Source organism: Puma concolor, chromosome A2 (genome assembly GCF_028749965.1).
Source record: "Puma concolor isolate L17-30 chromosome A2, mPumCon1.1.hap2, whole genome shotgun sequence".
NCBI lineage: Eukaryota > Metazoa > Chordata > Mammalia > Carnivora > Felidae > Puma > Puma concolor.
Genome location: NC_141668.1, coordinates 149678422 through 149693794, shown reverse-complemented (window position 1 = coordinate 149693794; position 15373 = coordinate 149678422). Strand labels below are relative to the sequence as shown.

The 15373-nt window shown below is 41.1% G+C and overlaps 1 protein-coding gene across 18 annotated transcripts in view; it reads left to right on the top strand.

Moving 5' to 3' along the window:
* CACNA1D (calcium voltage-gated channel subunit alpha1 D) overlaps nucleotides 1-15373 on the top strand; it is a 303873-nt gene that overhangs the window by 150634 nt on the left and 137866 nt on the right. For all 18 annotated transcript variants that reach the window (XM_086697894.1, XM_086697896.1, XM_086697903.1 and 15 more), the window contains exons 5-7: nucleotides 6039-6181; nucleotides 10340-10492; nucleotides 11014-11210. In XM_086697894.1, the coding sequence (XP_086554020.1) occupies nucleotides 6039-6181; nucleotides 10340-10492; nucleotides 11014-11210 (493 nt within the window). The remainder of the gene's footprint in view (nucleotides 1-6038; nucleotides 6182-10339; nucleotides 10493-11013; nucleotides 11211-15373) is intronic.

Below are 15373 nucleotides of genomic sequence, written 5' to 3'. Positions count from 1 at the left end.
TCTCATCAGCACCATACAAGCTGGAAGACAATAGAGAGAGATCTTTAAAGTGCTAGGGAAAATGTCAACCTAGAATTCTTATTCAGTAAAGATATCTTTCCAAATTGAAGTAAAAACAGACTTTTTCAGACAAACCAAAGCTGAGAACTCACCACCAATAAGCCCTCATGTCAACAATTACTAAAGGAATTTCTTCACACTGAAGGAAAATGAAACCAGGTAGAAATTATGGATCTATTAAAAAGAAATGAAGAATGCCAGAAAGGGTAAATTCATGGGTAAATAAAAAAAATTTTTTTTCTCATTTTAAAATCTCTTTAAAAGTACTTGATTATTTACGGCACAAGTAGTAACAATGTATTCAGGAGTTTGCAGCTTCTATAAAAGTAAAATATGTAACAACAATAGCACAAAGGACAGAAAGAAGGAAAAAGCCATGTACGTTTGAAAAGAGCTTATACAGTTGGTGGTAAATATGATAAAATATTATCTGAACGTATTAAGTTCAAGATGTATATTGTAAACCCTAGAGCACAGGCTGGCAAAATTTAGCCTGTAAGCCAAATATGGTTTATTGCCTTTTTTATTTTTCACATTGACAAAGTATTTCCTGTGTGCTTTGGAAGATTGTTTTATTGGAAGATAGTCAGACTCACTCATATCTATTTGGCTATTTGGTGTTAGGATGGCAAAGTTGAATAGTTGTGACAGGGACCCTGTGGCCTGAAAATCCTAAAATAGTTGCTATCTGACACTCTACAGATTTTTGCTGACACTTGCCCTAGTGCAGCCACTAGAAAAATAAAAATATATAGTTAATAAGCCTGTGTTGGATATTAAATGGAATTTTTAAAAGTTCAATTAATTCAAAAAAGTCAGGTATGAATTAAAGAAGAACAATGGGCAGGGCAAACAGAAAACAAACAGCAAGATAGTAGATTTAAATCCAGCTAAATCCTTATAAGAGTCCAGAGTTTATCAGATTTTATATGTAAAAAACCAGACCCAACTCTATAGTGTCTACAAGAACCCTAACTTATAAAGACACAAATAATTTGAAATTCAAAGGCCAGAAAAATATATGCCATGTGAAAATTAATCAGAATAAAGGTAGAGTGGCAATATTAGTCCAACAAAGTAGACTTGAGAACAAGGAATATTATCCAGGAAAAAGACATTTCATAGTGATGAAAGAATTCTTTCATGAAGATGTAATAACCCTAAGTGTGTGTGTGTGTGTGTGTGTGTGTGTGTGTGTGTGTGTGTGTATGCCTAATAACAAGGCTTCAAAATACACTAAACAAAAACTGAAAAGAACTTAAGGTGGAATGGACAAATCTGTACATTTTAATACTTCTCTCTTGAAGGGTGTTGATAGAACATCTAGACAGAAAATCACTAGGTATATAGGGATATATGAACAGTACCACCAACAAACTTGACTTAATTGGCATTTTTAGAACATACTACTCAAGACCAGAATGCACATTCTTTTCACATGCATATACATGGAACATTGACCAAGAAATATTATGGGCCATAAAATAAGTCTTAGTGAATTTAAGAACAGCAAAATCATACAAAATTATGTGCTCTAAATGAATTTAGCAGTGTTTCTGGGTAGAAGGTTAGTATTTAAAAAGTATTTAAAAACCTATATGCTAGTCATGAACCAATAGAAAATGAAATTTTAAAGACATTATTTACTATAGCATCAAAAAGCATGAAATATTTAGGGGAAAATAGCACATTGCAAATGACTAAACTTTGCTGAAAGAAATGAAAGAATACCTAAATAAATGGAATGTTGTACGGTGTTCATGGATTGGAAGACTCAATTATTGTTAGGATATCAGTTCTTCTCAAACTTTGCTATAGACTGAATCTAAATCCCAGCAAGATTTCTGTAGATTGACAGATTTATTCTAAAACTGATACAGTAATTAGAGAGGCCCTAAACTAGACAAAGAAATGTTTAAGAACTAAGCTGGAACCTGATCTTTAGGCTTGCTATAAAACTCCGGTAGCCAAGACTGATGTTGGCATAAGAAGTAGATATAAAGATCAATGGAATAGACTAGGGAATCTAGAAATAGACCCATATGTATGTGAGCAATTGATTTTAGACAAAGCTGCCTTGATAATTCAATGAGTTGAATTATAAATTGTAGTTAGTTTTCAACAAATGGCAATGGAACAACTATTTATCCACATGAAAAAAAGAAGAATATTTATTCCTACCTAATAACCTACACAAATATTACCTTAAAATGGATCATAAGCCTATATGTGAAAGTTAAAAATATAGAATGTAAAAATATAAAATATAAAATGTAAAAATATAGATTTTATGACTTAGGGTGGGCAAATTTCTTAGGAACCAAAAAGTACTAGCCAAAAAAGAAATAATTAAAATTTTGGAGCTTATCAAAATTTATAATTTTTCTTGAAAAGATTGTGTGAGGAAAATTAAAAATTAAGCACAGACTGGGAAAAAATATTCACAATACAGATATATGACAAAGGACTTGCATTCAGAATATATAAAGATCTCTTATAACCCATTAGTAGGAAGACAACCCAGTATATAAATGGGCAAAAGATTTGAATAGATCTCCACAAAAGAAGATGTGTAAATGGTCAACAAGCACCTGAAAAGATGTTCTACATCATTAGAATTAGAGAAGTACAAATTAAAACCACAATGACGCACTACGTACCTACCAGCATTACTAAATATAAAAAGACTGACAATACCAAATGTTAGCCAAGATATGGAGCAACTGGAACTCTCATACACTACTTGTAGAAATGGAAAATGGCGCAGTCACTTTGGAAAATTTTGCCAGTTTCCTCTAATGTTAATCATACACTAACCACACGACCATATTACCAGTATTACTCTTAGGTACTTCCCAAATAAATGAAAACACATGTTCCCAAAGACTTTATTCATAATGGAGAAAAACTGGAAACAAGACAAATATCTCTTAACAGGTGAATGGATACATTCATTGTAGTACATTTATGTACTACATATGTACCCCATTATGTACATTTATGTACTACATTATGTACATTTATGTACTACAATGGAATATCACCGAACAATGAAAAGAAATGAACTGTGGATAAATATAACAACTTGGATAAATCTCAAAAATATGGTGAGCAAAAGAAGTTAAAAGAAGAACATATACTATATGATTTCACTTGTAAAAGGTTCTAGAAAAGGGAAAAGACAACCCAAAGTGATAAGCAGCCAATCAGTGGATATCTAAGTTTGAGCTGAGAGGGAGGTGATTGCACAGAGGCATCAAAGAACTGTTGGGGATGGTGAAATTGTCCTGTATCTTGACTGTGGTGTTTGTATTTGGACCTCTGTGTTTGTCAAGAATCCTCTCACTGTATACTTTAAACAAGTGCATTTTATATATAAATTGATCTGCAATAAAATTAAAAAGTAAAAACTCATCTGGGAAATTAAAGTAGGAATGGACTCATTGGTCTTTCTTAATAAATGCAAAGAACTTTAGAACATCAGATTATTTTTCATCTAAAATATGCACTAAATTGTAGTCAAAGAGCAGAAGAAAAGTTAAAAAAAGAAAACTTACTATGTCTTCATGTGCATCAAATTTCTACTCCCTAAAGTTTCCAACTACAGGATGTGTCTCAATCCAGTGGATTTTCCATTCCAAGCCAACTGTGACCTATTGCTTTTGTCAAGATTCCCACTAACAGAGACATTAAGAAAGTAATTGATACTTCTAAAATGTTAACTGTAATGATGTGACCACAAGAGTACTCAATGGGTCTACCAGAGCTGATAGTGTTCCCTGTATAGAAAAGTTTATTCCACCCACCTAAAGCTTCAGTCAACATATATTTCAAGCATTCAGGCTCATCACTTAAGCTTTGTGAAGAAGGACGTGGGGGCTCATTCTGTTGCTGCTAGGTATCTCCTTGCCTTTTTCTCCTGTGTTGGGATAAACTTAATAACAGTCTAGGATCAAATACTTTGTCTTCATGTCCTGAGCTCTCTAGGCATGCAGTACTTTTTTTGTTGGGGGTGGAGGGCGTAAGTGGTTAAGGGAGTAGAATCACAGAGTATTAGAATGGGAAAGGCAGGGCTCTGGTTCATTTAATTCCAGTTTTTTCATTTTACAGAGGGGGAAACTGAGGCCCAGAGAAGGAGAGGAGCTTTCCTAGTGCCTGCTAACTCTTAGGAATGGAAGCCAGCCCCAACCCCTTATACTCTTGGCTGTCAGGGAAAGGCAGCCAGCTTCCCTCTCTGACTCAGGTTCCTCTGTAATGGGAGAGAGACACCATTCACCTGTTATGAAGGGCATTGCTGAAGAACGAAGGGTAAAAGGACCATGATGTATGTCCTGTAAAACACTGATATTTGAAAGTGATCTTCAGTCACCACCTGCATAAATTACTTTCCTAACCCTTTGGGATGAAAATTCCTGCGGCTGACACATTTCAGAAGAGTTTGAGGTTTTCTTTCTTCTGTTTTGTTTTTGCAAAGCTATGAACTTGTTTTGGAGGGGAGACTTTTAACTTGAGCCTTGCTGCAAGGGTTTAGAGTAATAAAAAAAAAACCCCTGTACTAATGAGAGAAACCAGTTATAAGTTTGGTCTATTTCCCTAGTCATAACTAGGGAGAGCCCATCTGAAGGTTTGAAAAGGTAGAGACTTGATTTATTCCCTCCTAGCGCCACCTCCCTCTCCCCCTGCCTGGGTCACTGCTAATTGCCATAGTGTTGTTAAAACAAATGGCTGGTCTTTAAATGCCCCAGAGCGATATGACTGTGCCCAATCAGGACTGTAATCAGACCACCCTGTATTTTATGGACTTAGTGACTTGGCAATCCAGAGGCATGCCAGTGAGGGCAGAGTTTCTACTTTGGCTGCTAATTAAACTTTAGAAACCTTTTCTCTGTTGTTGGGCCAATCATCCCCACAATCTGATTGGCCAGAGTTGATTCTATTTGAAATGGGCAAATTTATATTTATTCTGAAAAACAAGCAATAATTCCAAAGAATAAATGTTTATTTGAAAGAGCAAAAGTAACTGTCAAGTGAGCAGATTGTCTGAAAATAGCTTTATCCTAAAAGCCTTTGGAGAGTAGGAAAAAATGTGTTGTGGCTGCCAGATACAATATTATGCACATTTCAAAAGAGAAGATGACGATATTAATACCTTACCTTGGTTTACTGCTTCTGGCCTTTGCACATCTCCTCAGCATCTGTGATTTACATCATTCCTTGAACATCCCTCCCTGGGAGGGTGGAGGTGGGTGTGGGTGTGTCAGTGGCTGTACCAGAAATGGTATAACACATTGATTAAGATTCAGTAATTTGAAGTCAATATTCACCCATTGATTTACTCATCAGATAAGTTTTGAGTGGCTTCTGTGTTAAGAACCGTTCTAGGCACTAGGCTTGAACAGACTAAATGAGCAAATGAACAACACAGATTAAAAGTCCCTGCCCTCATGGGACCCACATCCTAGTGGGGCTGACACACCTGGATTTCATACAGTAGTTCTACCCTAGTAGTGTGACCTTGGACAAGTTACTTGTTCTCATCAAGTTTGTTTCCTCACTTGTGAAATAATAAGAATTACTACTGCATAGCACTTTGTGAGGATTGAGATAATGATGTATAAAGTGCTTGCACCTAGTGAATGTGTATAAATGGTAGCCGCCATGTTTGTTTCCTTGTTACTTCTGTTTGGGCAATTCCACTTGTCATCATTGGATCCATGGTGAGCCCCTCTTCTGTGGGGTCTGACTTGGTCAGGGATGCTCTGTTGGCAGGAAAACCGATGACTCAGTCCTTGTTGCCAGTCTTGTTACATGTAGGGGTTGCTTTCGGGATTCAAATGCTTGCCTTTGCCTTGCTTCCCCTTTATTTAGGCAGCAGCCCCACAGAATTAGCCCTTGTTCAGAAATAACTACTATTATCATCCTGTTTTGCTTCCCTGGGTGACAGACTCTCACAATTCTTCCTTTCTTCCTTTTTTCAGATTGTTTAGTGTAATTCTGGAACAATTAACCAAAGAAACAGAAGGCGGTAACCACTCCAGTGGCAAGTCAGGAGGCTTCGATGTCAAAGCCCTCCGAGCCTTTCGAGTGTTACGACCACTTCGACTAGTGTCAGGAGTACCCAGTAAGCACGTCTTGTTTCCTAAAGCCAGGCGTTTGTTGACTTGTTTTTCTTCTGGGTGGGGCTCAGGATTCTGGAGCTGAGTGTTGCAAGGTGAGTTGCTGTGTGCCAGCCAGGGGGTCCGCAGATGACCACGGAGGCCTTCACAGTTCACAACACACTTTTGCTTGTGTGGTCATTTTGGACCCCAGCGATAGCCCCAAGAAAGGGCCAGTGGCAACTGTTGTCTTCCTGATATTGCAGGAGAATCTTCTCTCACACAGACATGGAGTGAGTGGTGACACGGGGCCTTGAGTTCAGGCTTCCTGCTTCCAGTCTGGTTTTCCTCTTTGGACACCTTGCTGCTGCAGCCTCCTCCTGCTCCCAGGCCTGCCCCCTCTGAAAATGGTGGTTTGTGCAGAGGAGGGTGACAGAGGGCTCACAACCAACTGCCTTTCTTCAAAGCGAGCAGCAGCAGGAGGCTGGACTCCCAAAGAGTCTACTCTGCTCTCCACTCTTAAGAGTTGTGCCCATCTGGCTCTTGGGAGGGGAGAGGTGGATGCTTCTGGGTCTTCCCTGGGGTTCTGTAGGACTGGCTTGCAGGTTGTTGTGAGGACTGAAAGGGATAATATGGGGAGAGTCCCCAGTTCAAGGTCTGGAGCACAGAGGTGGCCCTCCGTGGTGAGAGATGCTGTTTTCTCCACTAGGGTGTGTACCCCTCCATGCCAAGTCCTAGTCTGCTTTTTGCTCTGGACGTCTAGGCCAGGTTGAATGCCACCTGAGTTGGAACGGATGTCTGGTCGGTGCTCTGTCCAGGAGCTGCAGGCTGCTTCTGCTTCTCTGAGGAACACGGAGCGTGCCGCTTCGCTGGGCTCTGCCCCTGCACGGATGCCCCTGCTGGGGACGTGAGGGTAGATGTCCTAGCACCTCTCCAGCGACTGTGGTGGTGAGGTGGCTGCCTGCTCCGGCTGGAGGAAGGATCTGAGATGACAGGGTGTGTCTGTTTTTCACGACTCATAAAGCCATCAAAAGAGCACAGATCATGTTTTTGCCTTTCCAGAAGTTCTTCATGAAATTTTTATTAAACCTGTTGGCACTCAGGACACACCAAAAATTCTCTGGAAAAAAAAAAGATTTCCAAATTTAACATTTGAAAATGTAGGAAGTGGTGTTTTATGTGTACTTGTTTTTCCAGATGGTTCATTTATTTTCATTGAAAAAGATCAGCACAAGTCAAAACCACAGAACTGTCTGGAAGCAATTGAGAAAAATAGAAATACCTTGGAAATGACTGGTTCTCTTATGTGTAACATGATGAAATGAAAAGTTCAGTGAGCAAACATGTTCTTTCAGATTTAGTCGTTATAGCTTAATCTGATCTCAGAGTAACCACGACAACCTTTTCCCCCTCAAAGAGCACATGACAGGGCAGCTTGCTTACAGTGTGTGTTGTAAGGACAAGCAGGTGCTGTGGCTTTGCACGTGCACGACTGGCCAGTGAAGTTCTCCGAACTCCTACATCATTGTTGTGGCTTCCTTGCCTAATGAGGTTTTCACTAAATGACTTGTGTTCACAGATGCTCTTGAGAACAGTTTTAAACTATATTTCTTTCTTTTCTTCTTTGTAATGTGATGGAGTTCTGCATCACACTGTCCCAGAGGTGGACAGGGAGAAATGGGGACCTAAGTCTTGTGTGAGGACTTTTCAGCCCATATTTATTCACTGTGCTAGTGGAGGACATCCATGTCTCTCATCAGCCCCCACTGGGCTTTGGGGAGATGGGTCAGAGGCTCTGGGTCCTGATGTTTCCCATGCTGGTTGGCAACTGGGGCCTAGTGATTTTTTAAGAACTCTGAATTTTTTAGAAATGCCAGGGAAGGTGTGAGTGTTTACACTTACCTGGGAATTGTCTCATTCCTTCTATAGAGAATTCAGACTGTTCTATAAGACATGATTTTGTGTTTGTTCATGAATATATATTTATTTGTTGGGAGGTAAATGTGTATTTCAAAAGGGAGTGCCTCAGGCATTCATGGAGTTCTTAACCATCCATGCTCTGATAATATTTGTCAGAATCCTGGACCATCAAGTGGGAAAGAACCCTACAGATCATTTGATCTCTGTGCATCATCTTTTAGACAAAGAAGCCGAGGGCTATGGAGGGGTAGCAACTCATGCAGATTCTCATAGCCAGTGGGTGGCCAAAAGGGAGCAGACACACTTTCTTCCTGTTCCTGGCTTAGTGTTCTTCCCATTCCATCCCACTCTCTCCTTAACTGGAGTCCCATGAGCTCTACTGTACACACTGATTATGTACAAAGGAGTCCAATGTCAGGAAAGTCTACATGTTCACATGAAGATAAACCTCATTATCTCATAAATTTGGCCAATCTGAAATACAGTAGTTACAATGAACAAACACGTTCATGAAACATACAGCTCACTACCATAGAATTCAGAAGCACTAACTGCCAGATGATTTCGAATGGACCATCCATGTCTTAAAAAAAAAAAAAATAAAAATCCCTCCAAACGAAAAAACAAACCCCTGTCCAAGTAGATAAGAGCAGATACTTCTTTTTATCTATTTCTGATAGAAGGTGAAAACATTAAAATTTTATTAATCATTTGTTTTTCTAAAACCATTTGAACATTTAACTATCTGAAGATAATACCTAGGATTTAGGTTGTAATATGGGTCTTGGAAAGATAGGCTCTTCTTGAGTGAAATCTTCTCGGTTTACCCTCCCCATCTCATCCCTCACGTCTCTCCGTGGACTTCCAATCATGGTTAACTTTTGTTATTATCGCTAATGAATATTCTTCTCTTCACTTGGTGTGTTCTGATTTCTGTCTTATTTGCTTCTAGCGTCTTGACATCTTACACTCTTTTGTTCTTTGAATATGTGTAGGGAGCTGTGCTCCTGGGCAGGGGTTGGGGGTTGGCGGGGGGGGGGGGGGGGGGGGAAGAACCCAGATGCTAAACACAGTAATTAGGAAGCCTGGCTGCAGTGTGGGTTCTGGTTTCCTGCCCAGCACCCACCCTCAGTCTCCAGCTTCTGCCCACCCCTCCTGACCTGAGTACTGCTCCACAAACCCTCCTTCCACAGTCTGTCTTGTCGTGTGTTGTGGCTCTGAGCATTGCTGTATACAGGGCTTCCTGGTACTCCTGTCGCCCCATCTCTCAGGTCCATGTAGCAGTGACAGCACACTTCCCTCTTAAGGTTAGGCCCGCCATCAAACATCCTGGGTCTAAGGGGGCTCTTGCCCCTCTCCCTCCCTCCTTCAATCCAGGAGAGCCTCCTTTTTGACATTCTTGTTTTTGTTCAGGCGCACAGGTCTGCCTCAAGACCCTGCCTCCATGGGCACCTTCTCCTCCTCTCAAACTCAGCTGCTAGATTCATCATGATCCTCAGGCTGTCCTGCCTGGAGAGCCCAGCACTCCCCAACAACTTCTCTGCTGGCCTCACCTCCCGCTGCCTTGTTCCTCTTTCTCAAGAGTCTGCCTTTGCTGATGGAGAAAAGTCTGGCCCTGTAACCCAAGTTTAAAACCCAGAGCTACCTAGCTGCAATCTGCTTTTTCTTTCCTGATCTTCTCTCCACTGTTTGACCACCAACCAAGACTCACTGGCCTGGCCCACGTTGCCTGGCTCACCTGCCATGCTTCTGATGCTCTTCCCTCTGTCTGGAGCAGCCCCTCTCCCAGGCCCACCTGTGGAAATCCATCCTCTTCCACCCTTGGGCCCTAGCAAGAGAGGCGCTGCTACCCAGTCCTCTGTCTTATCCCCATTCAGAAGTGATGTCTTTCTTTTTTTTTTCTTAAGTTTATTTATTTACTTTAAAAGAGAGAGAGTGTGAGCAGGGGAGGAGCAGAGAGAGAGGGAGAGAGAAAGTCCCAAGCAGGGTCCATGCTGTCTGTGCAGAGCCCTATGCAGGGCTCAATCTCATGAACTGTGGGGCCAAGACCTGAGCAGAAATCAAGAGGTGGATACTTAACCAACTGAGCCACCCAGGTGCCCCTAATATTAATTTAATGTTAAACATCTCTTTGAATTTTATTACTGTGTGTCATATATGGAGCAGGCACCATTAGGAATTATATATATATATATAAAACCATCCATCCATCCATCTCCTTAAAGAATCTCCCTGGCTTACAAACTTCTTTCTCTCTCTTGCAGGTTTACAAGTTGTCCTGAACTCCATTATAAAAGCCATGGTTCCCCTCCTTCACATAGCCCTTTTGGTATTATTTGTAATCATAATCTATGCTATTATAGGATTGGAACTTTTTATTGGAAAAATGCACAAAACATGTTTTTTTGCTGACTCAGGTGAGTAATGAAAAATGGTAGCTAGCCTAGCTTTAAAAAATTTAATTTTCCTCCCAATAGCTTACATGGTTTGGGGAAAATCTAAAACAAAATGGCGGGGGGGAGCCAAATATACCAGTAAATGTACTGAGCCAGTTCTTAGTGTGAATTGTGTTCAGAATAAATGAGGATTTAATCTCCTTTTCTATCCTGATTTCTTATGTAATGTGTCCTGGCAAACCAGATGAGGTACCCCCAAAACTAGAACATGAGAGGCATCACTAGCATTGTTCTCTCTAGGCTTAAGAAAGGTTCTATAGAGTCAGGACAGAGAAGGGAGCAATGGATTCTGAGTACCTAAGTGTCATATGCCACAGAAGAGGGAGTCTTTGAAGTGGACCTTGAGGGTCAAGTGGGAGTCTGAGATAGCACCGGTGGGAGGCAGGTGTTCTAGGCTCTGACAAGGGCACTCAGCTTCCACCAGCTCTGGGCTTCCTGGTGTTGGTGTCTTGAGTGGTGAAGCCTGTGTGCTCTGTTTGCAGATGTCATAGCTGAAGAGGACCCAGCGCCGTGTGCGTTCTCAGGGAATGGACGCCAGTGTGCCGCCAATGGCACGGAGTGTAGGAGTGGCTGGGTTGGCCCAAATGGGGGCATCACCAACTTCGATAACTTTGCCTTCGCCATGCTCACCGTGTTTCAGTGCATCACCATGGAGGGCTGGACAGATGTGCTCTACTGGGTAAGCGGCTGGAGGATAGTGTGTGGAGTGTTCTTTCTTTGGATAAGAGTGCTTCATTTGTTAGCACCATTGGAGACTTAGCTGAAAAAGAAACCCTGGAAGTCAGTTCTTTGGGAAGGGAAGCAGACCCTCTCCTCACTCAGCGAGACTCATTCTCTTTCCTCCTCAGGTCTTTCATTTCCATTCCAGAAAGCTGCTGTGTAGTATTGGCTGCCTCACTCCCCAGTGCTGTTTGCTGTGCCTGCGAGTCCTTGTTTTGAGGTCACTCCCTAGATCAAGGCTATTGTGATTTAAACTCTTAGAGAGCCAGGGGCTATTGTCCAAGAGGCCCCTGGACTTCCACAGGCTTGGTCTTTTTTTACGTAAAGGTGGGCTGCTCTACCAGATCCTAACAAAAGATAGGGAGTATAACTTGGATCCCTTTCATGCTTCCCATGAACTTAGTGCAGCCTTAAGGCCAAAATGGATTTTCCTTATTTTATACTGTTTCCCTCTTGCCTTTTCAGCATTACCATAAATTAGCCCAGCACAGCCCCTACCTCTCTCTTCCTTTCTCTTTGGAGCTATAGAACTCTGGCAGAGAGGGTTGGAAAGGCACGTCAAACTTCCAGGGCTGGTGGACCCATCCAACCTGCCATGAAAACAGACTGATGCCCTTTCTCTGGCTAAGGCCTTGCTCTCTGTTCCTGACAGAGCCAGAAGGCTTTGCTATAAATGAAGAGCAATAGTATTTTAACTGCTATTTCTCAGAGCTGAGTTTGTTTATTTATTTAGTAGAATTTGAAAAAGCTCACAGAAGTTTAGAAATTATTTTCCATGGCACAGATTGCTGGGAAAAACCAGCTGATGTGCAGATTTTGAGCCTAAACCCAAGTTCAAATGAGATTAATCAGGATTCCAATAATTATTGGTTAAAAGGCAGTTAGTAATAAAGTACTTTCTTGAATGGGCAGTCTTTAGTTAGAAGGCCTACAGATTGAGAATTAGCTTTGGCAGTATCTACATTGTAGATACTCTATAGGGCTTCATATTCCTTTATAACTTCAGAGAACACAGCACACAATGGTTTTAAATAGGTTTTGCTTCCCTTCACCAATGAACACCATGCTTACAGGGTTGTAGAAATCTCTATATATTCAATGTTATGCAAAGAAGGTATATTTTTATCTTCTTCTCCAAAGCGTGAGTCCAGTTTAGTAAAAAGTTTTAAGCATCACTAACATGTTGTATCTTGTTTCTCTTTTCCCTTCCTTTTTCTTATTGTCCTAGGAAAGAGAGAATGTGCATGTGTGTGTGTGCGCATGCGTGTGTGTGGGCATGCATGTCTATATATTCATAAGATAATGTCTTTCATGAAGAGGAAGAAGGAGGGAAATTATATTGGATGAGCCAAGATCATGGCCAAGGCAAGGGGACCTTCAAATTAGGTAAAGGGTTCATTCATTGTCAGTGTTAACTTCTGAGTTGCAAATCCTAGTTAGATTAGTTGAGATCTCAATCCTGGTTTTGCCTTGAAGTGTCTGATAAATAGAAAACGCTTCATCCAAATAGCCCAAACTCTGATCCTCCCCATCCCTGCAAATGGTACAGGAAACAACATCTTGATTAAAAAAAAAAATCTGTGACTGTTCTCAGCTCTGTTGTCCTCTCTGTTGTCAGAGTGAATTGTCCAATGTGCCTGATCCAATGTGCCTTGACTAATGCACAATTTCATACCGTATTTTACATTTTTGCACATGGACTCTTGACAGTTTTCCTGTCGTCTAGCAAGTGAAAACTCTTTAAAGTGTGATTAAAGGAGAGAAAACTCCATACACCCAAAAACAAAAGTATCCATTGCTTTTGGAGCGCCTAGGATTGCATAATTATTATCTCTATCATTAATATGACAGAGTTAATAATTTGACAATATAATAATTATATTCTCTGTGAATTACAGGGCATCTTTATTCTGATGGAGGAGCTCAAGTAATTTACCAACATTATCCCAGTCTGTATCCCTTTGTAGAAAGTCTGGATTTTGAAGACCAAGCAGTGGTATACAGAGAGGCCACTGAACATACAGGACCCAGGGTCCTATAGCAAGTGGTTGTTGTTCTTGATCCAGGGGTTTGTAGATCCAGGGGTCTGTAAGGGGCCAGATAGTAAGTATATTTGGCCTTGTGGACCATTATATCCCTGTCACAACCACTCAGTTCTGCCTTCTGCCTATGCCACGCAGAAGCAGCCATAGATAACATGTAAATGAATGGGTGTGGCTCTGTTCCATTAAAATTTTATTTGTGGACACTGAACTTTGAGTTTTATATAACATTCATGAGTCATGAGACAGTCTTTTGATTTTTACCCCCCAACTATTTAAAAATGAAAAATCTATTTTTAGCTCAAGCGTTGTGCAAAAGCACGTGGTGGGCTGGGTTTGGCCCACACGTCATAGTTTGGTGACCCTGCTCTAGACTGGAACCCAGCACTCTTTCCTTGGCATTGCCTACTGTCAGAGGTTTGTGAACCATTGTAGAACACTAGGGGGCAGCTAAGTCATCTCACATACAGTTCACTAAGGTCTCTGAAACACATCAGGTTTAATTATTCATTGATTATATTTATTAACTCATCAGAGAGATAAGCAAGAGCCAAGGCACTAAGCCTTCTTAATATTGAATGGACCACGGTCAGGTGGAAAATACACAGCTGTGTTCCAGCACAGAACATCCTTGACCAGCACGGTGCCTGGCACAGAGCAGGTGCTCAACAAATGCTAATTCCTCTTGCCTCTCATTGTACACTCCCATCACCTCAGTGTGGAAAGGCCATGTTTAAATATCTGTTTTTATGAACAACTAGGGTGGAAAGGGAACATCTCGAGAGATAACTAGGGAGATTAGATTATAAATATTGATTGCAAGAAAATTTCTCAGTCCTTCAGGTGTTTGTATATAGTGGGCACAATCTTTGCCAGAGATTATTTTGCATCTTGTCAAGTTTATATTCAGGCAGTGTTCTCAAGCTCATTGATGCCTTAATTCTCAAGAATTTCTGGAAAAGGGCTGGCAGGGTCTTGAGAAATTTACAGGTGGGTCCAATATACAGGAAAACATACTTAGAGAACTGTTTAGATGTGTGGGAGTGGGATCATCAATTTCTGGTGGAAAAAAAGTTCTTGTGGAGCTCTTTTATAAAGTGAGTTCCGTAAGCATAATTAAGCTGCCATCTGATCCGCACGTATTTGTTGTCTACGGAGGCAGCAGGGTGTAGGTCAAGGGAAGAGCATGAAGGCTGGGTAGGGCTGGGTGTATGGCCTTGGGTAGGTCACCAGAACTCTCTGGGCTTTAGTTTTCTTATCTGCAAGATGCACAGTTAGAATACATTCTTTAAAGACATGTCTTTAAAGGTAGGAAATTGAAATAGTGTTGGTTTCAGGAGAGAGCTACCCATGTATTAATCATTTACAGCCTCCTGCCTTAGTGCCAGGCTCTTTCCTCAATGAACACACCTCTGGAGGTGCTGGCTGCCAGACTTGAATGGGAAGTCCACATGGTCACGCTGACAGTCTACTTCCTTCAAGACGCCTGGGAAATTCATCCCTCACTGGCCAAGGGCTTGCCTTTCTGTGCCTCTCTCTTATTCCCTACTCAGAGGAGCCCCAACCAGTATACCAAGTTTCCAGTAGTGTTTTCAACAGTTAGAAAAAAACCAAAAAGCCTTAGGTTGGTCTTTAATTGAAGACATGAATGTACATTTCAGGCTTTGAAATGAGGGGGGAAAAGGAAACTAAATAGAATGTTATTTTCTAGGCACCAGGTGATACTACCTGATGGCCTTGATACAAATCTTTCAAAAGTGAATCTAAATTGAAATGCTTCAGCTCATGCTGAGTTTTTCATTGTTGATAAAGACCACACAGACAAAATCCCAAGCAGAGTCTTTATTTTCATTTGGGTATTTTTCAGAATAGCTTACCAGTTCTGACTTGTCCCATGTATATGATAGGGTCTGAGGAATACTAGCCTCTGAAAAGAGACTTGGGTTGAGAAGGTTTTGTTTGGAGAAAGACTGGCCTTTAGATACTAAGTTTCATTTCTCTTCCCACCTTCTGGAGATTTAGACAGTTTTCTGTGGCCTTTGCTGTGGCCTTCTCCCCAGCCCACAGCTGTCACTCCAGT